Source organism: Aquila chrysaetos, chromosome 13 (genome assembly GCF_900496995.4).
Source record: "Aquila chrysaetos chrysaetos chromosome 13, bAquChr1.4, whole genome shotgun sequence".
Classification (NCBI taxonomy): domain Eukaryota; kingdom Metazoa; phylum Chordata; class Aves; order Accipitriformes; family Accipitridae; genus Aquila; species Aquila chrysaetos.
The window spans coordinates 38262733-38287478 of record NC_044016.1 but is presented as its reverse complement, the minus strand read 5'-3'; the positions used below and the strand labels follow the sequence as shown (position 1 = coordinate 38287478).

Sequence of the window (24746 nt, the reverse complement as noted above, 5' to 3'; positions counted from 1 at the left end):
GCAACCGTAAGAGCTGGAAGAAGGGAGGGCAACAGCTTCCCACCCAGTTCCCAGATGGATAAATGGCATCAGGTGTAAGTACTTGGCGTTGGCCAATAATCCTGGTGCAAGATACTCTTCTGTACTGATGCATTCCTCAAGCATCACAAGGTGAAAGAGGGGCAGGCAGACTTAGGTGTAATGGTAGATTTTGAAAGGAAATATATAACCTCTGGGCCTTGATTGCAGTTCACAGACACTGGGAAAATGGGGATTTGGGCTCCTAAAATAATCTGGTTTCTCCCTAGGACAAAGTAATCCCCTGCCAGAGCTTGCTGTCTTGCTGTGCTCTGGAAATGCAGCCCCTTTGAGGCATTTCAACTGAGATTCAACAATCTCCAGCAGCTTTGGGGAAACTTAGGCTCAAATGGCCACTGAATAAATAAACTTCATGTGTGTTTATATAGATGGTAACCCGCACTCAGAAAACAGCCTTAGATCAGTCCTGGAAAGAAAACTATTTTCCCCAAACAATTTCCGGAAATTGAAAACTTGGGCAAACAAGTAAAATGTGGTTGCAGAGAGCGGAGGCTGTCCCCATTCTCCATCCCTGGGGTCCGGTCATCTCTGCTGTATTTTCCTGCCGCGTCTGGCCCGCTCGGCATTCAGATGCAACCGGCTCTGCTGGGCTGCAGCGATAAACCCAGTGCGAATTAGCGTATCTGCTGACTGCCTGCTGGTTTTGTGCAAGGAGGAACAATAAGGGCTTGAAATGACTAATAGCCTCAGCATCCTCGGGGCTGGTGGTAGCTTATTGAGAAAGCAGGAGAGACCGTAGGCAAAAATGGAGAGTTAAAACTCTGCCTGGAGAGCGCAGTCCTGGAATGAGTTTGTCTTTAAGGAGTGACCAAGCTAGGATCCAGGAGGACACGCCGGGCTTCTGGGCAGGCGGATTCCAACCAATTTAACTGTTATCCATGGCCAGAGAGGGGATCTGCACGTCCCTGAGGGGGATGCTGGGGTCAGATAGCCAGGAGGGAGAAGACTGGAGCTGCCCGCGCTGCTGTTGTAGCAATCCCCCTGTGCAAGCCGGTTCCACCAGCTGATTTGCTTCCGTAGCTGCCAAGCAGAGCACAAGAGCTGAGGATAGCCACGTCCCTTGAACACTGGCCTTTCCAACTGCCTGGCTCTATTGACATAGCCCTGAGAGTCCGGCAAGAAACAAGACATTTTTTCCTTTAGCTGAGACTGCTGGTATTTAGAACAGAAAAGGCCCTTATGCATATCCCGGCTGCACCAGCTACATGAGCATAAAGCTACACTGTGTAGAACAGGGCAGCCCTGTGTGCGGGTGTGCAAAGAGTGTTGCTAACAGGGTTAACAAACAGCCTGTTGCAATGGAAGCAATGGTACAGATGGGTTTTCTTTTCCTGGAAACGTGCTCCCAGTTTTGACACTAACAGATCTGATTTTTTTTTTTTTTTTTTTTCTTCTTTCTTCCCTCTCTTTCTCCCAAGCTTTGCAGTTGCGGCTTCATCAGGGTTTAGTGCGCTTAGTTCTGTGAGTGGTCTTACGTTGTGAGTTAATTTTCTGTCGTTCCCACAAGTTTTGTAAAAGTGGGTGATGAAGATGAGTAGTGAGGAGGGTTTGAACATCTGTGAATGCCCCCTCAGAACCAAGAGATGCAGACCCTGGGTTAGCAGACCCCGTTGGTCCTGGTACTCCTCAAATGCCTTGTTTCCGCTGCTATCCCCAGCATGGCTTGTTAATTCTGCCTCCCCTCCTTGTGCAGGCAGGCACTCTGGCATTACTTGTGGCCATCCCAAGTGGACAGATGTCACAAGACAGATGTGGTTTAATTGCCAGGCATCTCTCCCAAAGGCACAGCCTAGATGACTTAAAACATCCCGAGGATGAATTCATCAGCTGGATGGGCAGAGCAGGGTGGAAAAGTGAGTTTACAGCTGGATTAAAAACAAGCAGAGATTTAAACAAGCTCAGAAACAAGGAGAGAGATTTGCTTAACACTGGTCAGATGTTCGGGGCAGGGAACATGGTCAATCTGGATTTTAATTCCAGTCCTAGCCTTCTACTTAAACAGACTTGGGCTCATTCCCCGACCTACTCTGCTTTAGCATCCTTTGGCAAGATCCGTCTCCTTGATAGTGTGGGCTCTTGCATTGATCTTCCCTGGAGGGAGAATGCAAGTTACAGGGGAATGAATATTCCCCCAGCAGTCCACTAAACACTGAACAGTATGTGAAGGGCCTTTTTCTGTTTTTCTGCCCAGGAAACCTGGTACTGGCACGGAGACGTCACTGCTGACAGCGTGGTCATGAGCGGTGTCAAGTGTTCGGGGACAGAGATGTCCCTGGCCCACTGTCGTCACGATGGAGCCGATGTCTCCTGTCCCAGAGGAGGTGGTCGTTTTGGTGCGGGTGTGTCCTGCTCGGAGAGTGAGTAACTTGGGTTTTGCTTCATTTTGGCATAAGTGTTTGCCCTGAGATATGCAGGAGAAATGGAGTGGTCCGTGCTATGCCTTGGATATGTCAGAACAGTGGCAAATTGCTGTTGATGGGTCTGAGAAATTCAGTGCAAGGAAGGGACTGGCTTCCACCACTGACAGACACTTGTGGGGTTTTTTGGTTGGTTTTTTTTTTTTTTTTTTTTTTTTTTAGCAGCCCATCAGTTAATTTTAAACCTTCCTTCCCTCCTGCCAGCTGCCCCTGACCTGGTGCTCAACGCCGAGCTGGTGGAGCAGACAGCCTACCTGGAAGACCGCCCTATGTTCATGCTGCAGTGTGCGCTCGAGGAGAACTGCCTGGCCAGCTCGGCCGTCAACACCTCCGTCACGTCTGGGTACCGGCGCCTGCTGCGCTTCTCCTCCCAGATCCACAACAACGGGCAGTCCGACTTTCGCCCCAAGAACGGCCGCCACGCCTGGGTCTGGCACGACTGCCACCGGTGAGTGCCGCAAAGATGTTTTTTGCGCGGTCGGGGCTTCCTTCCATCCCTTTCTGCTGCCCGGGGGGGACTGTTTTACCGTGGGAGTACGGGGCTGAAACCGCGGCTGCGGAGCTGTGGCGTGTGGTAGGGCAGCTGTGATCACCCGACAGCAGAGAAACCAGCTTATGACAGTAGGAATTATAGTTAAGAACTGGTACGTGAATAAGACAGATGTGGAGCTCTCACTGGGAAAGATGTACGTGCAAGGGCAGTATATACATGGGAGTATGCGTATATACGGACAGAAGGAAGCGTGTGCCTATGTACCCGCTGGGTGTAGAAAGATGCAGCCATCTCTGCTACTTCCCTCACCTGGGAAAGGACTCAAGAACATGGTGTAATTCTGCATTTTTTTAAATGCCTCTCGACTCCGCTTAAACTGTGTACAGCTGGGAGATTGGTTTGTGCTTATTTTTGACAAAACAGTAAACTCGCCCCCATAAATGCATCATTTTTCAGGGGGAAGCTGACAGTTTCAGCCAAAGTAAACCAGGGAGAGGAAAGAGAACTGGAACCAAGCCATCCAGATGCTTTGCTTCTGAAATGATGGCCTGTTACAAGGTTGATTTTTTTTTTTCTCTAAATTGGGGTAAGAGGGAGCTAAGTAACTCAGTGCACAGCTCTCGTCCTGCCACTGTTGTAAGACTTTTCCCTTGTGAAAACATTGGAGCAGTAAATTCTCAAATCTAACAGCCCTTCAGCCTTCACGAACAGCGTGAGCGAGGCGAGACGTGTAGGCAGCACTGCATCAGCGTCGCGATGCTGCGGTGCTACTAGTCCGAAGCTTCAGATCGCGGTGTGGGGCAAACGTTGGCCGCTTACCCTGCAGACAGGTTGGTTTGCGATGTTTGCAGTCGGAGGCGCGAGCAGAGCTGAAACCTTGGCGGCACAGAACCCAAGGTAAATAGGCAATGGTATGTTTAGGGAGGAGGAAACCCGGACCAGTGCGGTGTGAGTACCTGCCTTTCTGGCCCTGTTGGGAAGGGGCTGGGGGAATACGTGGGTACCGCAAGGCTTTGAGCACGTCGCAGGCTGGTTAAAAAGGAGGGCACTTGGAGCTCTTTGGGAGAGGCTGCGTAAGTGAGGTGAGACTGGGAAAGGATCAGGAAGAGGCCAAGAACCATCTGCGTGCTTTAAACTGGATTCTGTTTATACGGAGGAGGATGAACTCAATTCCTTTTCAATCTTTCCAGTCTGTAAACACCAGAATGTAAACACCTCTTTGAATGATTCAGACATATTTCAGAAACTGAGTCAGACTTGAGAACCTCAAACTTTTATCAGAGGCAGCCAAATTAGACAGCCTTAAAGTCAACAGCTCAGCCACTGCAGAATGCCTCTTCTTTCCTAGCTGCCTCACTCCATCACTAGGAGCTTGTTTAATTGGCTTTTGATGTGGAAGCAGAACAAAAATGGGAAAGACCTGTAGCAGGGAGTGAGAAGTGATTAACTTCTGGCAGGTGGCAATTTTTTAAATTTTTTTTTTTTTTTAGGGGAAAGGCAGGAGGAGGTAAGAAGAAACCCACTCTCTAGAGGAAAAATTTCCTCCCCTTCCCTGCTTACTTCTTTATCTGTAAATATGTGTGCACAGTGATGCTGCAATAACGGTGGTTGGAAGTTTTTAAGCCATGATTATTTTTACAGCTGGAAAGGAGAGGATTTCTGCACTTTTTTTCTTCTTTTTTTTCAACTCCAGAGCAATGGCTTTTGAATTAGGGCCTGTCTGCACAGTTGCCTCACTCCTCGGAGTCGAGCTATGCAGATGACCTCTGCCGTGTCTCAGCGCAGTGTTCCCAAAGTTGGGGTAGACACACAGCGATTTCTCGGCACCCGCGGTTGCTCTCCTGTTGCCCGCCACGTGCTCGTGCTGTGGGTTTACTCCTGATTCCAAAGCTGGGATCAAATTCAATGTGTTGCATCAGCATGACCGCATTTATGTGCCCAGCCCCGACCACATGGAGCACATGTCTGTTTTAATCGGGTATTTCCATCTGCTTCCTCTTCTGCTTGTCCCATGGACTTCAATGGGACCGAAGCACAGGCTTAATTTTTTGCTGAACCAGCAGTGTGGCATAGGAAAAGTCAATGTTCCCGAGTTCAACGTCACCCAAACCCTGCTGTGGTCTAACTTTGCTAGTTAGGGGTCTGCAGCACAGACCGCATGCTCGCTCCTAACTGTTGCTGCGCCCAACAGTGCTGGAGCGTTCCTGATAGCAGCCCAGGCTGAGTTGACACTAACACTTCCCTGTTTAAAATTATGAAATGTATCATGTGTGAACCCAGCTGTCAGGTTGTTTAGATTTGAGCGGAGGGAGTGCTGAGAGAAGCTGGTTCCATCTGTTGTTAGTTTTCTGCCAATAAATTTACATTTTGCTTCTTAAAAATAAATAAAAATAGCCAGGTTGCTGCTCTGGGTACACCTAGCTCTCTTTGCAGCCTGTTGTTAAGGAGGAGGTGAAATATTTCTTGTTCTGGTAAATGGCAGGGCCACTAGAAATGATGACCTGACTGATGATGGCTTTGATTTTTCCCTCCTTTGCCGTTATAAAACACAGTGTGCTCCAATGAAGGCTGGGGCAATGCTTTCCCCTGGAAGAGCTTTAGCACTTGATGTGTAAACAAATACCCGGGCCAGGAGCCAGCACGAAGGCAGCGTGGGCGATGGTGCCATGTAGGATTATGCCCAGGGGAATATTTCCCAGCTGTGGTTCCTGACTCTACATCCTGTAGTGCCGCTCGGTCCGCAGCACTTGACGTGTTGTCGCGTATTTACCCCCGCGGCCGTGGGGCTGGGAGGTGGAATGCCTGGCCTGAGGGATGCAACAGCACAGAGTATTGAGTCTGGGCTACTCGCATCCAAGTTGTCGTGCCCGAGCTGCTGGACCAGACCGTGCAGCCCTTTAGAGCCGGTAATTAAAGAGGCGTCTGTTTTCCCTAAAGAGAATTCTCCCTGTCTGTACCTTGCAGGCATTACCACAGCATGGAGGTTTTTACCCACTATGATCTATTGAACCTCAATGGAACCAAGGTGGCTGAAGGACACAAAGCCAGTTTCTGCCTGGAAGACACCGAATGCGAAGCAGGTATATTTGCCAGAGCCCTTTGTGCTGGGAATTTATCGCTGTCCCCATACAGGTGACTGGCTTCAAAGATGCTGTCAAAGTCCTGAGCAGGGCTAGAATGTGGCCTGACAGGAGCCAGAAACCAGTCCTGAGGTTATGGAGTGGTCTCTACAGGTATAAAAGAAGCCCCGAAGGCCCCATATGCTGAGGTTTTCAGACCTCAGCTCCTTACATCCTTATTCTGAGCTGCTCTGAAAACCTAAGTGCGCGGTTTCTGGTTCCTGTAAAGTGAGAAATTCCAAAATGTGCCTCTGGGTGATGAGGTGTGGAACGTGGCAGCTCCTCCCGTACGTGTATTTCAATACAAGACGTTGAGCAAGACACTGTGGTATTAAATCTCACCCAAAATACTGTGCCTGTAGCTTATCATAATCTATGGGAGTTGGAGAACAACTAGCCCTTCCTCTGATGTGCCCGAGGGTGGGAGTGTAACACTTAGTGCCTTTAACTCTTATCGTTATCGTTTAGATGTGCAAAAACAGTACGAGTGCGCCAATTTTGGTGAACAAGGAATCACAGTTGGATGCTGGGACGTGTACCGTCACGACATCGACTGCCAGTGGATTGATATTACTGATGTCCCACCAGGCGATTACCTCTTCCAGGTATGGGAGAAAAAAGGGATTTGAGACATTTTTGAGAAATTTGCTGTTGCTTTTATCTTATCCATTAGGGGTGTCAAAGATGTAACCGACTGGTTTATTTGTACATCTCCTACAGTGCTATAAACTTCCGATTACAAAGAGATTATTTTCCCAGGATACCTAAAAGATAAAGAATTACCAAACAGGACAACAAGGTGTTACCAGATCACATATTTCCCCCGAGTGAAAAATCAGGGACAATAACCACAGTTTAGGGATGATAGTCCTAAGAAATCCACGTGCAGCTAATACTTGATAGTCCTACACAATCCACGTGCAGCTACTGTTGTTAACACGCGGTGTTACATGTCACATTATATATATATGCACAGCATCCCACTGTTGTCTTGATCTAAGCTTTTGAGCTGTTTGTAGGCAACACTCGCTGCACTTGGGGATTAAATAGTGCTATTCTTGTGGTGTTTGCATGAGGAGTTAAGATTATGCCTACAGTCTGTTTTGTGCAAGTGGGTGGAGTGGGGGAAATTCTTTGGTTCTAAAACCAGCCACTTAAACTGGAGAGGAGTGAAGGGAAGAGGAATTATTTTTGTCTGCGTTGCTATCGTGTGAAATGTAGAGAAGGTGTTTGAGGGTGTATCTTGGTGCATGGGGGAAGGTGTGATCTTGATCTGGCTTTAATCAAGTAGTTTCTGTCTCCTTGCAAAATGAGTTAGGTTTTTCCTGTTAAAAAAAAAAAAAAAAAAAAGTATTATGGTGTAATGAAAAAGCTGATTCTGTCTCAGTCTGACTAGTAAGTGTTATATCCAGTCCACCTTTAAATAACTTTATGCTGTGTTTCTCCATCACTCCCTAGGTTGTCATCAACCCAAACTATGAAGTTGCTGAATCCGATTATTCAAATAACGTGATGAAATGCAGGAGCCGGTACGATGGGCAGCGCATCTGGATGTACAACTGCCACATAGGTGAGAGGGACTTCTGCAGGGGGGAAAGTTTAATGACTGTTGTGCATAGATCAGACTGCATTGCTGGCTCTTCGCTAGGAATTCTCTGTGCTTCCACTGCAGCGTGCTTACGTGCTGTTTGTACATGCTTGGAAGGATGAGATACTGAACCCAAACTACACTGGTGCGATTTGCTGTTCAAAGGCAGACACTGCTGTGTCTCTGTTACAGGGTTGAGCTGCTACAGGTTGCAAAGAGTAGGATGGCTGGATGGGGGTGGGACAGCTCGTTACTTAGTGCGGCGTTGTACACGTTACCGGAGCAGCAAGCACAACGCTGGTAAAACAGCTCTCTGTGCAAGGTCCGAAAGAAGTGCCTCAGGCTTGGTAGAATGGGGATAACAGATGTTCCAGCTGTATCTCTTCTACAAAGCATTTTTCCCTCCCAAGGCTGTCAGACATAAAGAAGGCTCTCATGCAATCTGAGAACTTGTTTAGAGTGCCAGAGTAGGTCCAGGCAAACAACTACACCTTCTTCCCAGACTCAAATTATTACCAACCTGGGACTGACCTCTTCAGACCCCAAAGCTTCTCTTTTGTTGAAGAGCAAACAAGGACAGGGGGGTGTGAAGCAGAGCAGTGGAAAAGAGCCCTCTGCTTGAGCCAGAAATGAAAGTGCTCTGCTGTCCCTTGAACGTCAGGAAAAACTCTGTATTTTCTTGAATACATGTAAAACATTATCATTTGGAATTTTGGGGGGGGGTCTTGGAAATATCAGAGCCAAACTTGTTTAAATTTGCATTAATAGTCAATTGTCAAGACCATTTTAAAATGGAATTAAGTTGGGGGCTTTGTAAGATAATATATTTTCTGTGTTAAAAACAGTTTAACAGCAACTGCCTGCCAACCTCCAAATAAAACCAGTGGTGAAGGCAATTTCCAGAGCTGGCTGAAGTTCTTCAAAGAGTGTTTTTCCTGAAAAAAATCCATGTAACCACTGATTTTTCTCATTAATTTTTTGTTGTTTTTTTTTTTTTTTTTAAGAAAATACTTTTCTCATATGTCATGCTTCAGATTGCGACCTAGTTCAGAAAAGCCAAACCCACTTCATTTGGATGAACTGGCACTTAAGTGTTGGATGGGCTCTCCAGCTGACCTTGAAAATATTTCTATTTAGAAAGAAATGTGTTTAGCTTTCATTGTCTCTCAACTAGCAAAAAGTAAAGGCATGGTCCTACTTAAGAAGAGTGAACAGACCCCACTTACCATCAGCCTCAAGGAGAGCATTTCACAGGTCCTGCCAGTCATCACCCAATTTTTTTAAGCAACAAAGATTAGCAGTGTAATTGAGGGTAGGTTGTAGTCTAGCCTTCCAAATACATAAAAGACTAGATGTAGTACTCCTGGGGACTCGTGGCTGTTCCAGTTATGGTAAGATTTAATTAATGCTTAAATTAATTAGCCCAGGAAAATCTTTGCTCTTCTAGTACTTGCTCTGAGCCCTTCATTTTCACAGCATCTTTTGCAGATTACACAAAAACCCAGTGTGTTCTTTGCCTTGTGTTGCAAGCTGCCTTTGCTGCCTCCTGCTCAACCCTGTGCTCTTTCTGTAAACTCCCCAGGTGGCTCTTTCAGTGAGGAAACGGAACAGAAGTTCGATCACTTCAGCGGACTCACAAATAACAAGGTGTCCACCCGATAGAACGGCATCGCCTCCCACCCCACTATTTAAAGAACCGAGGTTTCCTGCTTCGGTGATTTCCCTAACCACTGCACAAAAAAGAAAATCAAGCAAACAATCAAACTCTAAATTTAGCAAGGTAAATTATTTTCTAAAGATGCCTTCCTTCCCAGTTTAGGTGCTCAGGCCACCGTGTGTCTTTTAACTCCAGTCCCTACTACTGAGGTAGTTAGGAGCAGGCTTTTAAACTCTACTTGGCTCCGTATCTTCACCATTCCAACCTTCTCCACAAAGATTTCTCCCTCCACTTTGCAGCACCGTCTTTATTCACAGATGTAGGTCCAGGCTACAGCAAGCACAATTTGCCTTAGTTTGGGTACCAGCAACCTAAATATGCCTTTACCATTCACTTTCTTCAAGGCATTAATCTTGGTATCTTTAAGCTCTTTGACTCAAGCTTGAACGCACCATTGAAGCAAACGCCTCCATTTGTGACGCTGCTTCTTGAACACAGCTAATCCTCAGTACTGCCATGTCATTACTGCATTTTAGCAAAGAAACACAGGAAAGGAAAAAAAAAAATTGGAGCAGCTTTTTCTGGGCAGAACAGTATAAAGCGTAATTTAATACTGAAGTGAAACTCTTGTATTCAACAATCAACTCCCAACACAATCTCTTAAGTGGAGCAGCTAATGCAGAACTGTTTTCTACAAGTGCATCAGGGCTCCGTGAAGCTACACCTCCCTTGTAACAGCTAGAAGACTTTGCAGATCTCCTGATGATGAGTCCACTGGACTGTGAATTTCCATTACACAGTAAGCTATGCACCCAGTAGATTCCACGTACATTTAAATATTACCTGCTAATTGTGGATATTCACTCTGTCTTTTCTTTAAAGGATAAATTCAGTTAAGGCATTGTATATCATCACTGTACCTTACAGAGGTAACTTCATGGCTTTCATCATCAGGGATCTGGACCTGTGCTGTCAGGCCCACCTGTGTAAGTTGTTCTTTAAAAGGATTTTTACACTTGGTAAATTCATAATGGTGCTACGTGTGTTCCTCTGTTTGTTTGAGGACACACATTGCTACACATTTTCAGACACAGCTACTTGAATAAAAGTGTTTTACCCAGAAAAATGTTTTATATGCCATTTGTGTATTTCTACTCCATGAAAGTTTAGGGCCTTGTTCACAATTCCTGGTACTGAAGTTTCTTCTCCCTCTGTGTTTGTACAGAAGACCTTTACAAGCAGCTAAAGTTAACTGAATACTTACAGCTGACCATTTCAATCCACAGGGGGAATTTAAACTGGCTGCATCTAACTTGTGCTCTCCATAACCTACCTCACAGGGATGTTGTGAGGCTTAAAGAATGCAGAAGTCTTTTGCTAATGCCTGGTCAGAGTATTTCTGTCACTTATCCAGTGGCCCAGAGGGTAGCATCTAGCAAAGGTTTTTAGCCTACTGTAAGCTGGAAAACTCCATTTTGTTCTCAAGATGCCAGACTGTGCAGCAAAAGCAGAGTCCGAGATGTGTTGGATGCTCTGTTGCTGCTGCCACAACAAAGTGTATTGCAGCATCTCTTAACACCAGGCTCTGGGCAAATCACAACTGGCAAGTTCTGGTTTTCTTTTCCTAATCAGTGTATGACAACTTTCCTTGCTAACAGTGCAACAAAGCAAGTCAGGCTCTTTAAACACTATGTAAATAAGGAAAAACCCTGAAACTCATTTGCATTCAATGCTTGCCACCTTTGTGGGATATTTTAACAATAACATTACAGCAAAGTGAACATTAAACAGGTTTTTTTGACTCCTGCAGGTGCTCTGCTCTTGCTTACAGCTGAATTTTGGCCAAGAAGATACAATTCCCTTACTCTAATGCATCTTTGTAAAATTATAGAACAGGCTTTTCTGTAAGCAGCCTTACTTTCTGCAAGTGTCCCAGTGAATAACAGACACTTTGAAACGGAGTAGGGCAAGATGCTCTCCATAATGAAGAGCTAACAGCAACCCTCACAGGGCTTGGCTCTTGAGCTCAACATCTCATTAATAGTAAAGTTTTTCCCTTCCCAATTTTAGAAAGAAAAAACGGTGCTAATCCATAAGAGAACATCCCTGTGGCAACTCACTGTTCTGCATGCAGTTTAATATCACAGCCATGCTCATCTATACAACTTTTGTTAGCTGAGATGGTTTATTCCTCCTGGTCCAAGCTTTCTGGTAGGAGCATTTCGGTGCCCAAGACACCCTGCTGCTTGTGCTTCAAACCCAAAGCCCGGGTCACCAGCCTCTTCGCCACCGCAGTGTCAGTCTGGGGTCTTTCTTTTGCAAGGTGAAGGAGCTCTAGGTAAAAATGAGTGAAAATCATTAAGTTAGTGCTTGCTCAAGAGCAGTCTTTTGGCTAAACCCAAGGACTGGCAGACAGAAGGGCTGATTTCTATTTTCTTAGTTCCTTTACAGAATTAGCCCAGGAGCATGAGCAAGTCCTTCTACCCCTATCCAGTAAATTGCCTTTTCTTTTAGAAAGATGTGCCTCCAGAGTTGTACTGAAGATTTTTCAATGACAGTTCAACAGCTATTTGGCTATGATTAAGCTCCAGGCCTGTTCTGCAGTGGAAGAGAGAATTGTTCCCCAGTTGCTTTCAGGAACAGCTTCCTAACTGTTCTGGCAAAATTCAGCAAGTCACATCTCTGAGAACAAAATGAAGGCGCACAGTCCAACCAATTTATTCATGCACAGTCAAGTTTGATCTCAATTTAGACTAATCAAAACCAGCAGTCTAAATCTTTAGAAAGCAGCAAGGAAAAACAAAATCTGCATTTTTTTTTTAAAAAGCTAAATCTATCAGACACTTTGGAAAAGCCCTTTGGCCAGTAACCTCCATTTTCTGGTAGACATGTGGCTTGCTACAGTTTCACCTTACAAGAACTGAATACACCAAAACTCTACCAAGTCCACAGTAGTCTGGATTTGGCCATTACCTAATCATTTATCAGCAACTGTTTGCAAATTTATTATCCAGTTAGCAATGGGGGCTTTGCTTGCTTTTTCAGAAGTTTTATTAATAAAGGCAGCCCATCAGCAGCTTAAAGAAAAAGGGGCAGACTCAAAGCATCCACAGCTTGGGAAATAAAACTGCCACTCTTTCTTGACAAAGCTCAGAGAAAAAAAAAAAAAAAAGGAAAAAAAAAAAAAAGAGACACTGTCAGCTAATTAAGATCCAAATTTGTATTTGGAAAAAAAAATTGCTACTTAAACTGAATACAGAGTTTATATATAATGTTCCCCAGAAGGAGTTTATAACCTGATTCAGAAGTGTGCCAATAGGCTAGAGCAACAAGAATCAGGAAGCATGAATGAAAATACACAAAGGGGGGAGTGCAAAACTAAATCCAATTCTTTGACATTTCATTTAAATCTAGCAGTCTTAAAAACTCAGGAACTTCTAACTGTGACAGTGTCCCTTTAAAGCAGTAATACTGATATTTGTTTCAACTGCAATGTACTGTAGAAATAACAGTATAGTTGTACATTCAGCAAAGTCTCTACTGCTACAAGATTCATGGCATTTCTTTACTGTGGCAAGTATAACTGATTACAGTATGATTTTAAAAGGCAATAAGAGAAATAGAACAATGTTAATGGCTAAGCTTGACAATTTTTTCCTTCACCTGATACTGAATAAAATTATGCCAACCACAAAATGTAACTGCTATGGGGTTTGTCTCATCTGTTATCTTTAACCGCGCAGAGTAATACGGCAGAGAAACTTACTGGCATTTGCCACGCTTTGTCTTCCTGCAATCACTGCTACAGCTACACCCGTCTGCTGAACAATACAACTGTTCACTTAAAACTTTACACAAGACAAGCAAGTAACACAAGAAAGACTTAAGCCTAAATTTCAGCAAACCACTTAGCTGAAGAGAAAACAAAAAGCAACAGGATTTGATGCTTTTTTGATCCAGCCCTTGTTATAGCAGGAGAGAAAGAGTGACTGAAAACTTAAGCATAGGTAACAGCTGTAGTTATCTCTCCTGTAAGTAAAATATAACATAGTCTTGTTCTGCAAATTTGTTTTTGTCATCACATTCACCTATGCCAACCGCTCCCGCCTGCTGCTAACGGGCAGAAACCAGCATTACTGACACAGTAAGTTTTAACATAACTATGATACAGGTTGGCTGAAAATACTGTAAAAAAAAAAAAAAAAAAAGCATCTGCAGGCTTTTACTAAAGACTCTACACAACAGCTCACTGTCCTGCAATGTCAATAAAGCTATAAAAACAAACAAACAAAAAGAAATACTGGTCCTTAATATATATTTCCCCATTTAACCTGTCATCATGACCACTCAGGATATAGAAGTCTGGTAAACCAAGAAATAATACTACTAATAATTTAAAAAAATATTGTCTTACTTGGTCGCTGAAGTGCCTTGATTTTAGACTGCTTTGTTGCATGGATCAATGGTCGGATCTTTAAAGAAGGATAACGTCGCCCCAAGGCTTGAGATGCTTCAAAAGAACAAAGATTGCTGAAATTAGCAGACTGAATATTGGTGGGTTTAATCATAAAAATCAGTACATGGTATAACACCACTGAATAATTTGAGCTTCAGCAGCTGATGCGTTATCATCTCAGGACTCATACTAAAACAGCTAAGCTCATTCTGGTCACCTCAGGCTTACTTACATCACACATTCCTTGCACAGGAAGAGTCCCAAGAAAATATAAACACATTTTAAAAAGACACCTCTGTCATTATTAGACTAAATCCAAGAAAAGAGCCTAAGCTTTTGGACGACATACGCTGCTGGATGGAAACTTTTCTTGGGATGGCTCTGACCTGAGCTTGGGGTGTTTGCCCTGAGCAGATCAGTTTGCCAGGAGGCTTGGTGTCCGGACCTGTGTGCAACTGCACGTGTAAGGTCCCCAGGAGGTCACGAGCACTCGTTATTGTACGCTTGCAGGAATTTTTGTCTGGTTCCAAGAGAAAAAAACCTGAACTGGCAAAACAGATTAATTTCTAGAAATGCAGCGTGAGTCGCTCCGTATACAAAAGGTGCCCTGGTTATTATCCAAGCCAATTAAAAACCTGCTATTCTTGCAAAGCAGAGTTTCCACGCACCACCACAGTAATTCCAGCTTCTCAAGCCTTAAAACCCTTTCAAGTTTGAAGCACGCAGGAAGAAAGATGTGATGAACCATGACTACCTTTGGCAACAGCTTAGCCCGAGCGCAAGACTCAGCAGACGCACATTGCAAACCACCGCGTCAGTACAGGGTCACTGTGCAAGAGCAGAGAAACCCCAGCAGCTCTGCGGGTCCCTGAATCACAGCCACGGATCGAGTCACGCTACCTGTAGACAGGCTGGAGAAGATTCCCAGGGCGTGCGTATCATCCACCCACTGGATTTTGAAGCCACTCTCACTGAAATGAAAAGACAATAGAATAATATTCATCAATAAGAAAGAAAAAAAAAAACCCCCACACAATAAAACCCATCAGCCACCTCAAGTTATCAAGAGTACTTAATATTTTTATGTAGACAGCTGGTGCTTTTCAAAGCATTATACCCATTTTACATGAGGGGAAAGAGAAGGAAAGGAAGGCACAGAAGAACAGTAGATGTGCCCCTTTCAAGGCCACAATGTGCAATTCCCCCAGCAGCTGTCCCCAAGAATTCTCCTTCTTCTCTAAAGGAACCCTTGGCCAAAATCAACCAATTTCAGGGGCTGTCTTGTAACAAAGAAATATTGTTTGTCATTTATGTAGTGCTCTATAAACACAACCCAATTGCTCAGACATCTACAATAAAAAGCAAGTGATTTATAAAAGTGGTTTACAAAGCTTAGAGTGAAGAAGCCAATGTGAAAAAATCTAATAAAGTGTCAGTGGAAAATGTGAGTTTGGGAGCAGGGAGTTCCAAGATTTTCCTGCAGCACAGAAAATACAATCCACTGCTCAGATTAGATCTGTCAATTTTCAGCTCAGTTTCACTGTCACAGTAAGTGGAAAAAAAATACATTAGAGGAAACTCACACAACAGACAACAAGACAGCCTATTTAAAATGTAAATCATTTTTTTTAATTTAAGGGATCCGAAGAGGTGAAGTGTTCACATCTAATCCACCAGGTATGTCAAAAGAGGAGGAGGAGGAGGAGGAGGATGGTGGGAGGAAAACAAGGAGAGGTGCCTACAGACACCGTATCTGCGCACTCTGGCAGAAGAGAGACTGATTCAGAGCTGCACCAGCACCTTTTATCACTAATGAAGGGCTGAACTTTGCTCTGGTCCTGCTACTAATCCAATGTCACTCCCTTCAGCACAGGGCTCTGTTCCCCATTATTTACATAATAAATCTTATCTCCAACAGCAGGATTGAGCCCTTTTTCTTGCAAAGACTTATGTAAGCATGTAATTTCACTCAGGCACTGGAATTCAATAACAAAGAAGCTCCTAGAAAGTACCTAAAGAGTCTCACTGAGGCCAGAGCAGTAGGAATAAGCCCGCACGTAGATAACTGTGTGTATGACAGAGCCCTGAAGAACCGGTTGTGTTTTAAATCATGCATAAACAGCAGGAAAATGTCCTTTCAGGCACAGAAAGTGTGTAAGACATAAGGGCATAAAGGTGAAACTAAAATTTAAGTTTAATCAGGTTCTGTTGTGCATTCAAGTCTGAATACTGCTCCCTTCGTGCCCGCAATGTGCTCAGGCTCTCAGAGAGGTACTCACTGGAAATCTGAGAACACTTCTAACAGGTGCTCCGTTTTCAGCGATGGGGAGAAGTCATAGATTTCAGTTACGTGGCCAAAATCCCCCTCGCTGAGCTGTGCATCTCCGTAGTTGGAATAATCAAAGCTGATCTTCTCAATGCTTATGTCCTTCACGGTTAAATAACCCACAATCTGAGAATATTTTAAAAAACCATAATAATTAAAAAAAATCAGACAAGTTGTTACTTCAAAGAGCAATCCTCCAGGGCCCCACCTTGGTCGCTGCAAACCATTTCTGCGGTCACACGCCTGCCAGCAGGTTCAGCAGCCAGCTGAGGCAGCCCCGGCACAGGGACTCTCCTCCCACAGACTAATGCCTTCCCCTCGGGCTGACTCCTGAGCCGACCTCTTTTCCCCAAAGTTGCTCCCCACAACAATACCCGCGGCAACACACTACCTCTGCGAAGAGCTCCGCGGTACAGTCGTCCTCGAGGCTCCCCTGTCCGCAGACGGCCGCGCTCTCCCCTTTATCGCCTGCGGACAAATGCAGCTCACGACACAGCGCATCGGCCAAGCCCGAACTCTCCTTGTCCTCCTCTTCTGCCACGGACACCTTCCCGCTGCGGTTCTGCACGGGAGCATCCTCCCAGCGCTCATTCTGGTTCTCAGGAGCTGATGGGTCAGCACCACAGACCGGCTCAGGTGCGGCCAGAGGCTCACTTTGGGCTTCTAGAGGGTTCTGGCATTGGGTATGCTCCACCTGGGCAGCGTTGGGGCACTCTTGATCTTGGCTTTCCAGTTCGGAGAAACTCTCGCCTCCCTCCACCACGCCAGCATTCACAAAGTCCTTGCCCTGTTCTTCAGGCGGTGACACGTTTCCACCGCTCTCCAGGCTCTTGGCAGCGGTGCAGCTCTTTCCTTGGTTTTCCAGCACCAGCGACACTGCACGCAACTCTGCTACAGCCAGGTCTGTACAGCAGTAATTGCCACGACTTTCTGATAGGGAGGAGTTTTTGCCACACTCCAATACACCGGCATCCCGGCTGTTTTGGTCTTCAGCTTGCAGTTGGCACAGGATTTTGCTGTCTTCTGGTATAATAGCATTGTTGCAGCTCAAATCTTGCTCTTCTGCTTCAGTTGGGCTTTTGTTGTGTACAGAAGTAATGGAATCTGAACAGTCTTTATCCTGACTTTCCTGCCCAGAGAAATCGTTACTATTCTCTAACAACGGGACATCAGTACAACATGGAGGACATTCGCTGTTTGCGTCATCATTATTTTTTCCTGAAACACACTCTTCGCCAGGCTCTTGTTGCTTGCCAAGGGCCAAGGAGACACCACCTGGGCTGCCTTCAGACTTGCCCAGTTCCTCCTGGGCATCCCCGACTGAAACTTGAGGGCAGATCTCTTCTTCCCGTGCCATATTCCCACCTGACTCGGTGCCAGCTGCCACCGGGCTCTCCTGCTCCCCCCATTCTGCCTTCTTGCGCATCGCCTTGGGGACATACAGCGCTTTATCTGGCTTCTTCCTGGGTGGCCTTTTTATCCTGCCAGACCCCACGCAAGCTCGAGAGTTGTCTCCGTGCATCTCCCCGCCGTGCCGCAGCCTGCCGCCTCGGCCCCCCCGGCCCCATGGCTGCGGAGGTCGGTGCGGTCTCGGGGGGTTGCTGCTGGGTTTTTGGTCGCCAGTCTCGCTGGGCAGCCTGGGACCAAAAGAACGGCAGGACGTGAGCGGGGAGCAGAGGAACCCGAGTAACATGATATTTGCAAAAGATAGAGGAGGAAAAGCACCAAATCCACATAGAAATCAGCAGATCAGGGAGGGGGGGGGGGGGGGGGGGGGAAGAGCCTCTGCTTCCTTAACGACTGGAAGGTGCTATCAATAACAGACACCCTCCTCTTTGCAGAGCAGCAGCACACAAACTTTGTACTTGTAAGCTTGAACAAAAACCCCATGGCCATAGAAAGAGAAGCACTATTACATCCACTGCACTGTACCTTACAGCTGAGTGACAGATGACCGTCCTCCTCCTCCATCCTTCTCCCACAGAAAAGCTGCTCAACAAATCCACATTGTCCACGGTCCGATGGATCAGGTACCTGAGGCGACTGGACAGGGGGGGGAACAGGAGCACTCTGAAAAGAGATGGGTCGAGGGCATCAATTTGCAGGAAGGAAAAGGACGGGGACATAGCAAGAATTTAACAACATCTCTTCCCCAAGTCATTCCCAGTGTAAGGTTTAATCCAAGCCCAAAAGCCAAGCAGGACTTTCTGGTATTAAAGAGCCAAAATCCCTTCTCCATCCTAGATGTCTAGGCAGACGTGCTCTCTTTGCACGTAGCACTGGGAGCGCGGGGCAGCTGGGGCTGCCTGGTCCCGGGGCCTTTGGCTGGGACGCTCATTCCTGCCTGTATCCGTTCTGGGAATGGCTGGAAAGTACCAGCAGAAGGCTGCTACTCGTCCCCTTCCTCCCAGTCTGAGTGCGCTCCAGAAACCAGCAACTCAAAGAATATGAACGGATGAATAAACACCACATTCAATTCCATTGCATTTAGACACATTTTTACAATTCCGGTTTCGCTTCTGAGCATTTTACAGTTGCATGGGTACTATCTCTGCCAAACGTTTTTTAAAAAGCAATGAAACAAATATTTAAGGTCATTACAAGCTGGCAGGAAGTTGAACTAAGCCATCCCACCCCTGCTCCTGCCTGACACCCTCTTTCTGGCCATCTTGAGGTTTTCAAAGGTCACCGGATCAGGGACTAGGTCCAGTTAAATCCAGCCTGGCCAAAGAAAAACAATGTAGCAATCCAAGGTGACAGTTTGCTGCCATGGAGGAGGATCCGGCGTACAGGAAGCCCTTGGCAGAGAGGGGAAATGAAAGTTTGATTACAAAACTATTCATTATAACTCGTCAGGCTGACTAGTGAGCGAGGCCAGACCGTGGCCGGTGCAAAAGCCACCGGCGTCAAAAAAAAAAAAACCCCGCTTGAAGGAGCACGAATAGAGAAGGGCGCACGGCAGAAACCCCACGCCGATCCTTGGCCTGCAGGGATGCTCCGAGCCAGCCTGGAGCTCCGCAGCCAGCCAGACCTTGCAGCCAGGCTCCAAATGCTTCTGCGCAAACCCCGCCGGCGTTTTCACCCCGGCGAACCGATGCAAAACACGAGACAAGAGTCACAACGCGCCACTGCTCCTGGAGCGGCACGTGCCATCGCCCGGGGACCGCACGCGGCGGCAGGGAGAGGGTCACCCCGTGCAAAGACCCCCCCGGCTGCTCGCCGCCGTGGCTGGGCACTTACCTGTGGTGCTGCCCTTGCAGCATGAAGTGCTCCAGCTCCTCGGCGATCCTGCCCACGAACTCATCCTCGTTGGGCGAGAGGAAAACGCCATCCATGCAGCGCAGCGCCAGGGTGGCAGCGGACGGGAGGCCTGCGAAGGGACGGGGACACATGGAGAGCTGGCTGCGAGCTCCCCTGCCCCCGTGGGTGCCCAGCACCCCCCTGCAAACCCGACCCACCCTCTTGCGCAGCTGCATGCACCCCGCTGCAGCCCTGACCCTGTGCACCCCGTATGGCTCTCTGCCCCCCTCGACACCCTTGTGATCCCCCTTCCCCAGCGCCGTGCTGCTTTTTGCGCCATGTTACCCCCTTCCTTGTGCCCCCCCCCCCCCCCCCCCCCCCAGCACCCAGCGCTGCTCTGTGCACCCTGCCGCACCCCACCCCTTTCCCTGTGCACCCCCAGCACCCCGTACGGCTCCCTGCCCCCCTCGACGCCCCTGTGCAGCCGCTTCTGCTGCTCTTTACACCGTTACCCCCTTCCCCGTCGCACCCCCGGCACCACGTGCTGCCTTTTGCACCCCCCCCACCCCCCCAAATCCCCGTTCCCCCCCCATCCCCCTGCGCGCCCTGTTCCCCAACCCCATCCCCAACCCCCCCCAGCACCCCGGGCGGCTCCGTGCACCGCCCCGACCCCCCCGGTCCCGGTTCCGTGTCCGTGTCCCCCCGTGTCCGCGTCCCGTGTCCCGTCCCCCCCCCCCTCACCGCCAGGCCCGGGCGAGCGGCAGTTCCCGGCGCGGCGCCTGCGCCCGGTCCCGGCTCCTCCCACTGGGAAGCCACGCCCCTGAAGCCACGCCCCCCGGGGCCGCGCTGCCGCTGGTACACGGGGAAACGTGTTTTTTCCACGCGAGGAGCTCTGGCCCACGCGTGTTCAGGGATGCGCTGGGAATGGGGGCAGCTCGCACCACCACCATCCCCCCCCTCACCGGGACCCTGCCAGAGGCCGGGCAGGGGCAGCAGGAGGGGGTGAAGGTCTGGTTTGTGGGGGGCAGGGCACGTCCACCCGTGGCGTGGCCCCGAAACACCAAATCCCGAAAAAAAAAAAAAAAAAAAAAAAAAAATTAAACCAAACCTCTTTTTTGTTGATGCCAGACTCACCCTGGTCCAAATCCTGAAAAAAAAAAAAAACCCAAAGTACAAACCAAAAAAACCCCCACAAAAAACCCAAAGAACAAACCAAAAAAAACCCCCCTTTTTGTTGATGCTAGACTCACCCTGGTCCAAATCCTGCAAAAAAAAAAAAAAAACCACACCTTTTTGTTGATGCTAGATTCACCCTGGTCCAAATCCTGCAAAAAAAAAAAAAAAAAACCAAAAAAAACCCAAACCAAAAAAAACCAACCCCTTTTTGTTGATGCCCGACTCACCCTGGTCAAAATCCTGAAAAAAAAAAAAAAACAACCCCAAACAAACCAAAAACAAACAAAAAAAACCCAACCCCAAACAAAAAAACAAAAAAAACCCAAACCCAAAAAAACAAACCCCTTTTTGTCGATGCCAGACTCACCCCAGTCCATGGAGGTGGCAGCTCACAGCAGCAGGTACCACCTAGAAGAGGTTTGAAGCTGGGACATCCTTTACTTGCTCGTTATCCTTAGTGCAATTTCCCCAGAAAGAAATACTAATGCTTTTCCATAATCGCACAGGTTCCTCCAGCCAAAAGTCCCAGAGTTTTTCACCGTCTTGTCTTCTTCCTTAGGGAGACCGTGGCACAAAGCAGTTAAAGCAGTCAGAAGTAGCCTCTGATGCCGCCTGAGTTTCGGGATGACTAATGGGAGATCTGGGCCTGTTTCAGGAGTGCCAGGTGAAGCCAATGAGACTTACAGGTGCTCAACATTTCTAACTATTCTCCTAGTTTCCCATTCCCTCCTTGATGAGTTAACGCATAAATCCTGGGGCGGGGGGGCAATTTGCCCCAGGTGACAGTTTCTGGAAGAGTAAGGGTCTCAAGAATTGGAAACATTGCACAGAACAGAAACAAGGACAGCATCACACAGACTGACTGCTTTCCCAGGGTGTAATCTGTCCCAGAGCTCAGCGAAAGCGTCCCCATTTGGTCACTATGTGGCCCTGAGCTGCTCCCAGATGAGAAGTCGGTGCCATTCAGCATGGGAGCAATGCCAATGAAAAGGAACCACACTGTTCGTTAGCGATCTGCTCAAAAGGTAACTCATTACCCTCCTTATTTCTCTTGTAGGAGCAGAAAAGAACTGTGTCTGGGCTCCTTTACGCGCTCCACGCACTGTGAGAGACACACAGGCAAGTCCGAGGCAGCACGGCTGGTACATCAGAGCCATCCCCACGCTGGCACCAGGAGAGATTCTGGCCTTGTTCTTACAAAATCCTCCTCAGCAGGGTTAATCTCTCCTGCCTCTCCCCCCTTAGCTGACTGATTGCTCAAAATTACCATATAGATTGAGAAAGCCAGGCCTGTGATTTCACAAAAGCTTCTGCCGGACTCCTCCAAGCACCTGGAGACCCTCATTCAGTCTTGACCCCTGTCTGGAGCTGCTTTCCTTGGAGACCAACCCTGGCCTCTGCCTGATGAGAAGAGCAGCTGATGTTTCCAATTTGGAAGCAAAGTCAGGCAAGACAGCAACCTACACCAGCCATCCCATTCCCCTCCCCTGCACTATTTCCCCCTTTCTCTGCTAAATCCATTCCTCCTAAACCTGAAAAAAAATCTCTTCAAGGGCAACAGCCGTTCCCTGCCCCACGCCGTCCACCCAGATACGCTCCTGCAACCCAGCCGGGAAAGGAGCGGTGGGCACGACTCCGCATCCGTCTGCTGCAGCAACTGCACCAACCGCCCGCACGCAGTTAATTCCCAGACTCTTCCTGTCCGCCCCAGGCCGACATAATAAAATGTGCATTGATTTCGTGATCGCACAGACTAAGACAGTGCCTTTTTCCCAGCCTTGCAGCATCCTTTCCAACCTACATGGATACAAGCAGGGAGGCAAAATTTCCAGCCTAGGTTTGAGACACGAAAGCCCTGCTCTCTTTTTTCCCTTAAAGCCAGGCCGAGATGACTAGCCCTGAACGCAGGACTAGCAGCGCAGCCTTCCAGAACAGGAGCTACCTTCACTGCAAACCAGAGTCAGGGCACATGGTGCCACTGTCCCGTGTCTGCAAACCACAGCAGTGCTGGCAGCGAAGCCCGCCCTTACACTGCTGCTGGCATTTAGAGATGAACCACAGACCTTTCTCTCCACGGCAGACTCTCCAGCAGCGTTTTTGGGCAGTCTGCTGTGTCTCACTGTAACAGCACTAAATATCTCTGGGGTGCTTGCTGTTCAATCATCGCAGCAGGAACTGAACAGGGAAAAAAAGAAAAGAGGAAAAACCCTGCAGAGCTCGAAGGAGCCTAGAGCCCATGGCCAGAGCTTGAGACCAACAGTCCCCCGGGAAGACGGGACCACGCTTGCTGCGGCTTCAGACAAACGGGATTTTTGTCTGCGCAGGGCTGGGGAATGGAGGGGGAGCTACAAGAGTGGGCAAAGCACAGCGGTGCCTGGTGAGGCGCTTAGACCTGTCCGCAGCATGGGCCAGGGGCAGCTCAGAGCCCCCGTGCCAGGGCAGCCACCTCTGTCCCCAGCCGGGTGCCGTTCAGGTCCTCCTTCCCCAAACACACGCTTCCTCAGGTGGGGAGCTGAGCCCTGGCCAGCCCCAACAGCTCACCTCCAAATTGCAGCACCAGTCCCATCAGCCTTGCCCCTTGTCTGAGCTCTCAGGACAGGCTGCCAGCTGCTGCTCCTTCTCTCTAGGAGCAGCCTCCAATTTCCATTTAAATTGAGATTTTAATGCTCCTTTTCCCTTAGTCCCTGTGTATCCAGGGTTAGCAAGTGGCCTCGGACGCTTGAGTTGTGCCTGATGGGTCCCAGATCCCTCTCCCTAGTTAATGATTTCTCTCTTCATGTAACCAGGCACCTAATGAGATAACGTTGGGGCCCCTGCCACAGCAGCAGAGGGACACTCAGAGCATTAAAGATGCCAGTCTGTTACCTTACTCCGCAATCCAGCTCACACCAAATTGGATTTGAGCTCCTATTTACTCATTTTATTCTTATCTAGACTGCTCAGTGCTGACAGCTGCGCTCACCCTGACAACGCCAAAAAAACACCCATCTTCACAACCTATCTGCAGGGTGAGCCAACGCGGCTGCCCCCAGTTCACCCACGGCAAAACCAGAGCTCCAGAAAGTGAACTGGCTTACCTGGGATTACAGGGCAGGAACAGAGCTAGCAACAGCACGCACGAGTCCTGACTCATAGTCCCTGCTCCAGGATCAGCCCGAGGTAGGAATTCATTTCACTCACCTCTGAAATACAGGCAGGGATGTAGCAGTACACTGTACGACTTTAGGATGGGAGGAGGAGGATGCATCCCAGTGGAACTGCAGAGGAGACCTGTGCAGGAAACCCATAGCAGGAAAAAATGAAACCCATTCTGAAGCCAGCTAAACAAGGTGTAGTTTTGCCAAAGCAAGCCTGAGTTACACTGTTTTGGAGCTGTTTGTCCATTTCCCAGACTGACCACAGAAATGTCTGTAATGTGCAGAGGCCTGTGCCATACCCTGGAATTTTTTGGTTTAGCTCATTGTCACCACCTCGTCTCTTCTGATGCCGATGCCAGGAAGGCATCAGCCGTCCAGCGACCGGCCAGGCCACAAGCCACAGGTACGAGGTCCAGCCGGAGGGAGCTGGTGCACTGCACTGCTGGTAGAGGAGAGCCCCAGTGCTTTGGAGCTGGGGACTGTTGCAGCGTTCCCCAACACAAGTTAAATGCAGACAATAACTAGACAAAAAGAAAGGATCATATCACCCTCTCCATTGTCTTTTGTTTGCAGGTTCACCCTGCAACTCATCACAGATAACAGTGATACATTGAGCTGCTTGCTTTTCTCCAGTCTCTTTACAAACAGTCATGGATTGAGCCTCAGAACTTTGCCACAAGACTGAGTATCAGTAAACTCTTCAAAAACAGCGAGACCAGGACAGCACTGCTTTGAAAAAAGCTGGGTATTCTGACTCCCTCTCACCACCAAGCCAGGAGTCCTGAAGTAAAGCACAACCATACTACACATGCTACAACACCCTGCTTTTAGCGTGGGAAATTATTATATGTATTGCAGCAACGTTCAAATGAAATTAGTTGCATTGGGCCTCCTAGAAACACACCAGATGATTGTGCCCATCTCAGAACAACTCCTTCTCTAAGTTAGGCTGTACTGTCCTCCCACAGCTGAAAAGCCCCGAGACTGTCTCGGTTTTGACAGCTAGCCACCACTGCTACAGGGAGAGACAGTTATACATGAAGTTGAGTCTTACCAGTG

The 24746-nt window shown here is 47.9% G+C and overlaps 2 protein-coding genes across 9 annotated transcripts in view; one reads left to right on the top strand and one right to left on the bottom strand.

The window, feature by feature from the left end:
* The window catches only part of LOXL2 (lysyl oxidase like 2), a 58197-nt gene extending 45144 nt beyond the window's left edge, over positions 1 to 13053 (top strand). For all 5 annotated transcript variants that reach the window (XM_041128234.1, XM_030034401.1, XM_041128235.1 and 2 more), the window contains 6 exons: positions 2270 to 2435; positions 2700 to 2943; positions 5953 to 6068; positions 6576 to 6712; positions 7566 to 7677; positions 9278 to 13053. In XM_041128234.1, coding sequence (XP_040984168.1) covers positions 2270 to 2435; positions 2700 to 2943; positions 5953 to 6068; positions 6576 to 6712; positions 7566 to 7677; positions 9278 to 9357 — 855 coding nt within the window. In that variant the 3' untranslated portion in view covers positions 9358 to 13053. The remainder of the gene's footprint in view (positions 1 to 2269; positions 2436 to 2699; positions 2944 to 5952; positions 6069 to 6575; positions 6713 to 7565; positions 7678 to 9277) is intronic.
* On the bottom strand, positions 11473 to 24213 carry R3HCC1 (R3H domain and coiled-coil containing 1). 4 transcript variants are annotated; one of them, XM_041128238.1, is made up of 9 exons: positions 23987 to 24213; positions 23731 to 23820; positions 19375 to 19504; positions 18067 to 18204; positions 16526 to 17771; positions 16088 to 16260; positions 14709 to 14779; positions 13767 to 13862; positions 11473 to 11686 (listed from the first exon to the last, which is right to left on the bottom strand). In XM_041128238.1, the coding sequence occupies exons 2-9, from the start codon at positions 23795 to 23797 to the stop codon at positions 11538 to 11540; spliced, it is 2070 nt and encodes a 689-aa protein (XP_040984172.1). In that variant the 5' UTR covers positions 23798 to 23820; positions 23987 to 24213; the 3' UTR covers positions 11473 to 11537. The 4 variants fall into 4 exon arrangements, with proteins under 4 accessions (XP_040984172.1, XP_040984171.1, XP_040984173.1 ...); XM_041128237.1 differs by lacking the exons at positions 23731 to 23820; positions 23987 to 24213 and adding exons at positions 20337 to 20441; positions 20918 to 23724; XM_041128239.1 differs by lacking the exons at positions 23731 to 23820; positions 23987 to 24213 and adding an exon at positions 20918 to 23724.
* Positions 24214 to 24746: the final 533 nt, after the last annotated feature.